The sequence below is a fragment of the Lycium barbarum genome, chromosome 1, assembly GCF_019175385.1.
Source record: "Lycium barbarum isolate Lr01 chromosome 1, ASM1917538v2, whole genome shotgun sequence".
In the NCBI taxonomy this organism is placed as follows: Eukaryota; Viridiplantae; Streptophyta; class Magnoliopsida; order Solanales; family Solanaceae; genus Lycium; species Lycium barbarum.
The window spans coordinates 11055591-11065956 of record NC_083337.1 but is presented as its reverse complement, the minus strand read 5'-3'; the positions used below and the strand labels follow the sequence as shown (position 1 = coordinate 11065956).

At 38.0% G+C, this 10366-nt stretch overlaps 1 protein-coding gene across 1 annotated transcript; it reads left to right on the top strand.

Moving 5' to 3' along the window:
- The first annotated feature begins 3337 nt into the window (after nucleotides 1-3337).
- LOC132631752 (uncharacterized) lies at nucleotides 3338-4674 on the top strand. Its single transcript, XM_060347453.1, has 2 exons — nucleotides 3338-3733; nucleotides 3808-4674. The coding sequence occupies exons 1-2, from the start codon at nucleotides 3522-3524 to the stop codon at nucleotides 4244-4246; spliced, it is 651 nt and encodes a 216-aa protein (XP_060203436.1). The 5' UTR covers nucleotides 3338-3521; the 3' UTR covers nucleotides 4247-4674.
- Nucleotides 4675-10366: the final 5692 nt, after the last annotated feature.

Here is a 10366-nt window from a genome sequence, read left to right as displayed (position 1 = left end):
GGATATGGACTCGGGAGACAAGCATAGAAAGGAGACAAAAGGAAAACAACAACAAAAAACCATGCAGAACAAAAACAATGAGGGGAAGAACACCAACAAAGTCAATATTAACAGTGCCAACGAAAAAAGCAACATGAAAGTTATTGCTATATCTGATACTGAGGAATCAACTACTAAGGACAAGGACTATAATCCTAACTCACAAAACCAAGGAAAATGGTTCGCTCTTGATTCTAGAGGAAGAAACAGAAAGAGAAAGAAAGAGAACACTACCAAAAGGAAGTCTCCTGATAAGATCAAGGAGAGGAAACTCAGACAAAGTGCCCCTCCCCCTCTATTCCATGATTAGTACAATTTTTTGGAATATAAGGGGGGGTGAGGTCCAAGAGAGCAATTCACATATTGAAATTGCTCAATAAGATCAATAAAGTAAACTTTGTGGCTTTATCAGAGTTTTTCATAAACAAGAGAAAAATTGATGGTTATAAGAAGTTTTTGAGATTCCATCACTGTATTGCCAATACTAATGGACAAATATAGTATTTTTGGAACAACTTTGACCATTATGAGATCTTGGAAAATAATGACCAACAGATCACCATTAAACTCAAGGACTCTCCCACTGATACAGGTACCTATATTACTGCGATATATGCAAAATGTTCTGCCTTGGAGAGAATTGAATTATGGGATAACATTATGGAGGTCAGTCTTAAAGTAGATGGGCCATGGTGTATGAGAGGAGATTTTATTGTTATCATGGATACTGATGAAAAGATGGAGGGGTAAAATTTATAGAATCGGTAAGAGCATTGACTTTATAAATATTATGGAATCTTGTGGTTTGTCTGATGTTGGTTTTACTGGACCCAAATTTACTTGGTGTAACAATAGGAGGCTGACCAAAAGGATTTGGAAAAGTCTTGATAGGATCCTTATTAATGATGATTGGGTACAAACATTTCAAAACAACTTGGTAAGGCACCTTGCTAGAACAGGATCAGATCATAGGCCATTTCTGTTCAAATTCAATGATGACCAGCACTGTAGTATCAAGTATTTCAAGTTTTTAAACTTTTGGATTGATCAACCTCATTTTTGTCAAACGGTAGAGAAGTCCTAGAAGGAACAGGTTAGAGGAAATGCAATGTGGACTCTTCAAGTTAAGCTAAAAAGACTGGGTAGAGTGCTTAGCCACTAGTCCAGACACAATATTGGAGATGTTCATGAAAATGTACAGAGTTGGGAAGCTAGAATTGAACTGCTCGAAAATCTGGATATTATGAATAATTCTGATCATTCTAGTGAGGATCTCAACAAAGGTTATGCAGAATATGTCAAATGGCTTAGCTTACAGGATTCTCTTTTAAAACAAAAAGCTAAGCTTAGCTGGTTCAAAGATGGTGACAAAAACACTAAATATTTTCATAGTGTCTTGAGATTCAGAAGAAGGAAACTTGAAATCCAAAGAATCAAAACCACAGAGGTAGATGGATTCAAGGCAAAGAAAAAATTGCTAAAAATGCTGTGAAGCATTTTTGGTAAACAGTTCAACGTCAGCCTCAATCTAGAGCAACATAATACCATGGAGCATATTCCCCGGATTGTCACTATTGAGGATAATGAGACTCTCACCAGGATGCCTAATAAGGAGGAGATAAAAGTTGTTGTGTTTGGCATGAATAAAGATAGTAGTGCAGGCCCTGATGGTTTTAATGGGCATTTCTACCAAGCTTACTGGAATATCATAGAAGAAGATGTTGTTAACTTTGTTAGAGAATTTTTCAATGGTAAAAGTCTTACCAGGTTCTACTCTCATACGTGTTTAACTCTGATTCCCAAAGTAGAGTCCCCCTCTAATTTCTCTGAGTTGAGGCCTATTAGCCTCAGCAACTACTCTAACAAAATCTTGTCAAAGATCCTTGCCAACAAATTAAATCCCCTCCTTCCTAAACTCATCTCAGAAAATCAGAGTGGTTTTATATATGGGAGACTCATCACTGATAATGTTATGTTAACTCAAGAAGTAATCCACCAGATTTCTAAAGATAACAAAGGAGGAAATGTGGTGCTTAAATTAGACATGGCTAAGGCCTATGACAGGATGGCTGGACCATTTTTGTTTAATGTCTTTCTCAAGTTTGGTTTCAATTCCACTTGGATCAGTCTCATTAATAGAAGCATTTCCAATGTTTGGTATTCTATAATTCTTAATGGTGCAAGACATGGATTCTTCAAGTCCTCCCATGGTCTGAAACAGGGTGACCCAATATCCCCTTTCCTATTTGTTATTGCTGCTGAAGTTCTGTCCAGATCCCTTAATAGCCTTATTACTAATCAGAATTTCATCCCTTTCTCTATGAGTACTAATGGCCCTCAAATAACTCATCTAGCCTATGCTGACGACATAGTGATATTCAGTAATGGTAACTCTAAATCCATCAGACTGGTGAAGAAACAGATCAAGAGATATGAAAGGGCTTCTGGACAATTAGTAAATGCTGATAAAAGCTACTTCTTGACCAGTCCCAAAACTTGTGCTTACAGGATTAACAGGCTCAGAAATTGCACTGGTTTTATGAATAAGGATTTCCCATTTACTTACTTGGGGTGTCCTATTTTTATTGGACCAAAGAAAATCTGTTATTTTGACAGCATGGTGGCCGAAATCATCAGTAGAATCAATGGATGGCAAGGTAACATGTTATCCCATGGGGGAAGACAAGTGTTGATTAAAAGTGTTATTCAAGCTCTCCCTACTTACATCCTTAGTGCTATAGATCCTCCTAAGAAGACTCTGGAGCTCATTGAACAACATATGAACAACTTTTTCTGGGGGACATCAAAAGGTAAAAATAGATGTCACTGGAGCTCTTGGAGTAATATGTGTTTTCCTAAAGGTGAGGATGGGATAGGAATTAGAGGGATGCAAGAAATCTCAAACACTCTGGCAATAAAAAGATGGTGGAGATTTAGAACTATCAAATCCATTTGGGCAGATTTCTTAGTGGCTAAATACTGCATAAGGAAACATCCAGTGGATAGAAACTGGGTCCCTGGGAATTCACAAGCCTGGAAAAATATGTTGTTAGCTAGAGATAAGGCTGAAAAATGCATAACCTGGAAAATCAATAAAGGAGAATGCAATTTCTGGTGGGATAATTGGCTTGGTTTTGGTCCTTTAGCGGACTACTTCTCTGATTATAGAGCTGGTGGTGGCAACAAAGTCATGGTCAAACACTTCCTGATAAACCATAGATGGAGCATGACTAAGTTGTATAATACGTTGCCTGGAAATATTTCTCTTCACATTAGCACAATTGAGACGGGTCAAGAAGACAGTGAGGATTATGCAATATGGGAAAATACTGAGAATGGTTGCTTTTCTAACACTTCTGCGTGGCACCTAACAAGAAGATATAGAACTAATATGCCTTTTCTAGATAATATCTGGCATAGTTCTATCCCGTTTAAAATATCTTTTCTTACTTGGAGATTGATTCATAAGAAGCTTCCCTTCAATGAAGCAGTGGTTAAATTTGGAAGACAAGGTTCCCCTACTTGTATATGTTGTACTATTCCTAAAAATGATTCCATTCAACATGTCTTTGTTGAGGGACAAGCAACTGATCATATCTGGAGAATTATTGGAGCCCCTTTGGGCATTAATCATCAGCATATCCCAATTAATGGCCTGCTACAACACTGGTGGAATCAAAAAGCCAAAAATAAGGTACACAAAATTATTTATAAAATTGCTCCTATTATGATATGCTGGGAAATTTTGAAAAATTGGAGTTCTTGTAGGTTTGGAGAGCAAAAAAAATTCTCGCTATATAGGCTGGAAAATCAGACCGTATGGAACATCAAAACTGCTCTAAATGTTGCTATCCCAAGCATATATTTTGGTGGTAATTGGATCAGTACTTGTGAGACTGCGGAAAGAATTAAACCAATGCTAAAATGTACTCACATCTGTTGGAAGAAGCCGAATACTGGTAAGCTAAAAATTAATACCGATGGCAGCTTTTGCAAAGTATCCAAAAAAGATGGAATTGGAGGGATTATTCGAGATGAAGAAGGAAAACTCGTTATGGCATTTTCTATTCCAATCGAATGTGGAAGCAGTAACTTTGCCGAAGCTATGGCTGTCGAGTTTGGAAGCTCATGGTGCGGAATTAATGGCATAGATGATATTCAAGTGGAACTTGATTCACAAGCCATTGCCAACATGCTCACCAAATAGAATTCGGAGAACTTGAAGCTCAAGCATATAATCAGCAAGATCTTAAAGAATGTGGAGGGCACTAATATTGAATTCCTGCACTGTTCCAGAGAAGCAAATTCCGTGACAGACTACTTAGCTAAACTTGCTTCATCAAGTAGTGTTAGGTCCTTATATCATTCTCACAACAGTTTACCTGGAGAGGCAAAGGGACTGGTTCAACTGGATCAATGGCAGTTACCAACTTTTAGAAGAAGAATTGAGAAATGTAATTTCTTTGTTTGTTAATATACCTTTTGTATTACGGAAAGAGAATTGTATAGGCTGCCTCTTTCCTTAAGATTGGCTTTCAATCTTCTTTTGTAGATTAGAGGCAAGGTTCCATGTCCCCCTCTAATCATTGTATTCTTATTACATATATTAATATGGTAGGGGTCAAGGCAAACCCCCCACACCTTAGGTCCACAGCCTAATGGTGATGGCTTATAATTATAAAAAAAAAAAAAAAGTTTGATACTTGCTAATTTTGTGCAATATATTGTTTGAACATGCAGATTAGAGTATCCAGGTGTTAGCCCAGAGCTTAGCTTTCTAAAAGACATAGGGCGTGCAGAGTTATGTACCCTCACGGATGAACAAGCCTTAGAAGGTAGCTTATCTCAAACAACTATTTTAAGAGTTTACTTTATAGACGACGATGATGGTGTGAATAATAAAATTTGTTCCACTTTTGCGTTGCAGCATATAAACGGCTGTGCAGGCTAGAAGGTATAATCCCAGCCTTAGAAGCTTCTAATGCACTTGCATTTCTCGACCAACTTTGTTCTACTCTAAAGGATGGTGAAAATGTGGTTGTTAATTTAAGTGATCGTGGAGATAAGGATGCTGTCAGTCTTCAATCATATATAAATACATTAATGCAGTGGCGGAGCCAGGATTTTTATTAAGGAAATTCAAAAATATAAAGAGGAAACACATGAAGAAGTCAAGAGGTTGCAACATCTACTATATATATACATTAAAATTAATTTTAACCTTGTATATACAGTGCATTTTTCACCGAGTGGATTCGGATGAACCCCTGGCCCATTACTCACTCCGCCCCAGCATTAATGAAAGACCCTATTAACTCCTATATATGTAAATAAAAAAAGATATACAATACCAACAACCTAACAGCTTGCTGAAATGGACAAGAAAATCACAACATACGTGGGAAACACAATTAAAGCGAGATAAGATACGTACATACCTATAAGTGGTCTTGTTCATCAATGCAAACGTGTTTCAAAGGAGGTTGAATAGGTCAAAGGCTTCTCTTATTTTCTCTTTCTCCTTTTTATTAAAAATATATTTAGACAACATTTAATTTTATAATTTTATAATTTTCGGATCTACATTAGTTGTAGAGTATTTATTAATTTTCTTTTAGTGAAGGAATATTTTAGAATATTTACTTTCCTTTTAGATTAGGATTTATGAGGGAAATGTCATGTTTTCATTTATATTTTTTCTCTTTAATTCCTTATAAATAGTAAACTGTAATTTTCTGTTTTAATTGAATACAAGAAGCATTACAATAAGTAATACAATGAATCTATCATCATCCTCTTTTTTGTTTTTTTCCCTGATTTTTCTGATTTTCTAACACGATTAGGATATGACAAATTAAGTGGCATTTATTAGGAGTGAAGAGGGGAACTAGAGGTACATATGCAATTTGATAAGTCATAATCTAAACATACGCAATTTGATAAGTCATAATCTAATGTGTCCTCACATTATAAGGTGATAGATCCATAATAAAATTTACATACGCAATTTGATAAGTCATAATCTAATGTGTCCTCACATTATAAGGTGATAGATCCATAATAAAATTTACATACGCAATTTGATAAGTCATAATCTAATGTGTCCTCTGATATTTGGCACAAATATCATGTTTTGTGTCATTTTACATTCTACTCTTATGACTTTTATCGCTTAATTCATGATGCAATTGCGTATTTGAACTTATGTCATTATATTTCATGTGTATAGGTACGATGATGACAAATGATGGAAAACTGTGCTTAAAGTGATTGATTTTGGAGCATATGACGATTAGCCGAGGTGACGAGTCGAAGACCACAAGTGATGAACTAAAAGAAAAAAATTGAACTGAAGGTCCCGCTTTTCATCCGCATCGCGCGAAGAAAGCGGACAAAAATCAGCTCCAGGCATTACCATCAGGCTTTCCATCCGCATCGCGGAAGGAAAGCGGGAGGCCTCAAAACATTGCGCGATTCATCCGCATCACGAAAGGAAAGCGGGGTTCTGCGCAGCTTTTCCGGTTCGATTGGGATTAGGTTTACTTATTTTTTGTTTTTACCCTAGACTATATATAGACGTTTTATTAGCTGAAAACGGTGTGCTGGGGATTACTCAAAGACTTGTAAGCCACCGTTCTATTTTCTCTCTCTAGGTTTATTTTATTTTTCATCTTTTTCAACCCTAGATTATTCATGAATTCTTTTGTCTATGATCGAATCATGAGTAGCTAAACTTCTTAATTCTAGGGTTGTGGCGAAAGACTTGAAAGTTGGTTTGATGACAATTATTATCTATTGATTTTCCATATTTGGGGTTGCTTATTTATTCTTGATCTTAAGTGTTTGATTATCTGGCCAATAGTTAGACACTATCTGTGGTGCGCGAATTGGACTTGAGAAAGGAAATTCACGTACGCAATAAGAATAAATAGAGTTTGTTTGATTTAATCGTTTCGCTACTGAGGATAGAGATATACCCTTTAGCCCTACTTAGTCGAATACGGAGAAATGCGTTCTTGTTACCTCTGATGACCATAGAGATATAGGCGTTATAGTAACATCTACAGGCTTGTGAGTAGTTCGAGAGAATATCATAAAGTATAATTAACCCGTCAACTAGTAACCTAGGAAATAAAATATGTGGAATTATCCGCAGATCAACTGGATTGTCGAAAGCCATGAGCCTAGATATTTCTCTTATCTGATAATTCTTACAATCTTTGTTAAGATATTCCCAGTCACAAAAACACCCATCACAAATTGTTTACTTTTCAGTTTTAGTTTAGTACCACAAACATCTTGATTTTCACTTTCTTGAATAATTTCATTCGAATTTGAATTAGCTTAACAGTAGAATCTAAGTCTCTGTGGGATCGATATCTAGACTTAACAGTCTATATTACTTGTATGACCACGTATACTTGCGTGTGAGTTTGGGAGCAACAAGTTTTTGGCACCGTTGCCGGGGACTTAGAAAAATTTACTATTTTTCTAATTTGAGTTTGTTTGTCTATTCAAGTCTTTACTTTTTCGTTGTTCTACTTGTGTCACTTCAGGCTTCTCTGGTTTATGCCAAGCACTAGAAGTTCAGGAAAACCGTTAGTTGATCTTGATCACGAAATCGAAAGAACTTTTCACCGACAGATAAAAATGTCTAACGAAGCAGCAAGAATTGCTCTTGAACAAGCAGAAAGGGATAGAGCCAGAAACGGCGATGAACAGGGTGAAAGAGCAGCTGCGAGAGCACAAGAACAACAAATTATTTTATCCAGTTATGCTAGGCCTAGTCTGGCAACTATTGCTAAGGCTATTGTTAGGCCTGACATTACTGGAAATTTCAAGCTAAAAGAAGGAACAGTGCGGCTGGTGCAACATACGTGCCAGTATATGGGTAAGTCTAGTGAAGACCCGCATAAGCACTTGATGCAATTTGTGGAGTTGAGCGAGAATTTCCAATATAGAGATGTTCCCGATGATTATGTGAAGCTGTCCTTATTTTCGTTCTCACTGATTGGCGAAGCGAGGGAATGGTTGACGAATATACCTGCAGGGTCTATCACTTCTTGGGAGATATTATCAAATAATTTTATCGACAGGTTCTTCTCACCCAAGAAAACAAAGGAGCTGCGAGGAAGAATTGCTAACTTAACTCAGAGAGATTCCGAATCTCTACCACATGCTTGGGAAAGGTATGAGGGCTATTGTGAGATTTCCCCCATCACATGCAGCCAAAGGAGATCATTGGCAACTATTTCATAGAAGGTCTTAACCATGAATCAAGGGCCCTGTTGAATGCTTCAGCTCAAGGGAAGATCTTAAACAAAACATATGAAGAGATGGAAGATCTCCTTGAGATGATGTCTGAGGGTCATCATGAGTATCACGAGACTAGCCGGGGGTTACCACAAAAAGATGCCGGAGTTCTTAAAGTTGATGATGTTGCAGCTATTCGGGTTGATATAGGCACTCTTACTAACGTGATGTTGACAGTGTTTCCTCAAGCTCAGCAAATTCAACCAGTTCAACATATTCAGCAGGCAGCATGTGTAAGTTGCGGTGAACCTCATGATTATAACAATTGTCCATTGAATCCAGAGTCCGTATATTTTGTGGGATAGCAGAATCGTGGTATTGGAAATCGGGAAAACTATTATGGAAATAATTAAAAACACTCCATTTGGGAAGCAAGATTTCCACAAGCCAAACAATTATCAGCAACCTCAAGCTCAGCCCGCTAGCAATTTAGAGGAGATGATGAAGCAGCTCATAGCTCAAAATCAAGTGACGCAGCAGCAAAATCAGAAAATTCATAGTGAGATGCAAAAATCTATTCACGAGCTTGAGCGTCAGATGAGGCAGATGGCTCTTATGCAGAATGTCAGACCTCTGGGTGCTCTTCCTAGTGCTACTGAAAAAAATCCAAAAGAATGCCAGGCAGTCACCTTGAGGAAGTGCTGCCGAAAAAGAAGAACATAGCAGAGGCAGAACTTACCCCTACTAAGCGAGCTGAACCAAAGCAAACACGCGCAGAGCAACATGTAGAAGAGTGGTGCGACCACCTCCTCCCTTTCCACAGCGACTTCAGAAATAGAAAGCAGATTTAGCTTGCAAGAAATTGCTTGAACTCTTAAAACAGGTACACATCAACATACCTTTGGTGGAGCTTTTGCAAGAAGTCCCAAAATATGCTAAAGATATTAAAGATATGGTTGCGAACAAATGGCGTTGGATAGAGTTTGAGACTGTTGCACTTTCTGGGGAGTGCAGTTCTAGAGTGAGGAGTAAAATTCCTCCAAAGTTGCAAGATCCGGGCAGCTTCAAAATTTCGATTACGATTGACAACATTGAAGTTGGGCTAGCATTGTGTGATTTGGGTGATAGTATTAATCTGATGCCTACCTCTGTGTTCCGAACGTTGGGTTTGGAAGAGCCTAGGCCAACTACTATTACGTTACAGTTGGCTGATCGATCTCTTGCTTATCCTGATGGTATTATTGAGGATGTTCTTGTGAAGGTAGGCCCATTTATTCTGCCGGTTGATTTTGTGATACTTGATTATGAGACAGATAAGAGTGTTCCTCTCATCATGGGGAGAGGATTCTTGGCCACTGTTTATGCTGTGATCCGAGTGAAAGATAGGAAGATGTCCATGACAGTTAATGGACAAGAGGCGACTTTTGATGTGTTTAAAGCTACCAAGCTTCCAGCTCATTATGAGGAGTTGAAGATGATTTTCGTGGTGGAACCCAAGCTCACTAATGCCGAGTTAGATCACTTTCTAGATTCGCGAGTTCCGTTGGAGACAGCTTTGGTGTATGGGGAAGATCTGACAATTGATGCAAAAGTGGAGGAGTGTCTTGGAATTCTTGACACTTTATGTGCTTATCTACGAGCAAGTACACCGGTTGAGGAGCTAGACAGACCAGAGTCATGGAAGAAGCCAAAACCATCTTTTGAAGAGGCTCCCATTCTTGAGTTGAAACCATTACCTCCTCACCTTCGCTACGCTTTCTTGGGTAGTGGAGACACATTTCCCGTAATCCTCTCTGCTTATTTGACTGATGTGTAGGTTGAACGTGTGTTACGAGTGCTAAGGGATCGAGTCCGAGCCCTTGGGTGGTTGATAGCTGATATTCAAGGTATTAGTATCTCGTTTTGCATACACAAAATATTATTGGAGGAAGACATCAAAACGAGTATTGAGTGCCAGAGGCGACTGAACCCGATCATGAAGGAGGAGGTGAAGAAAGAGGTAATCAAGTGGCTTGACAGCTGCATTATTTATCCCATCTCTAACAGCAATTGAGTGAGTCCTGTACAATGTGTC

Coding starts and splice junctions, on each gene's coding strand:
- LOC132631752 (XM_060347453.1), top strand. CDS start 3,522: ATGAAGCAGTGGTTAAATTTGGAAGACAAGGTTCCCCTACTTGTATAT. Junction 3,734..3,807: donor ATCAAAAAGCCAAAAATAAG/GTACACAAAATT, acceptor GAGTTCTTGTAG/GTTTGGAGAGCAAAAAAAAT.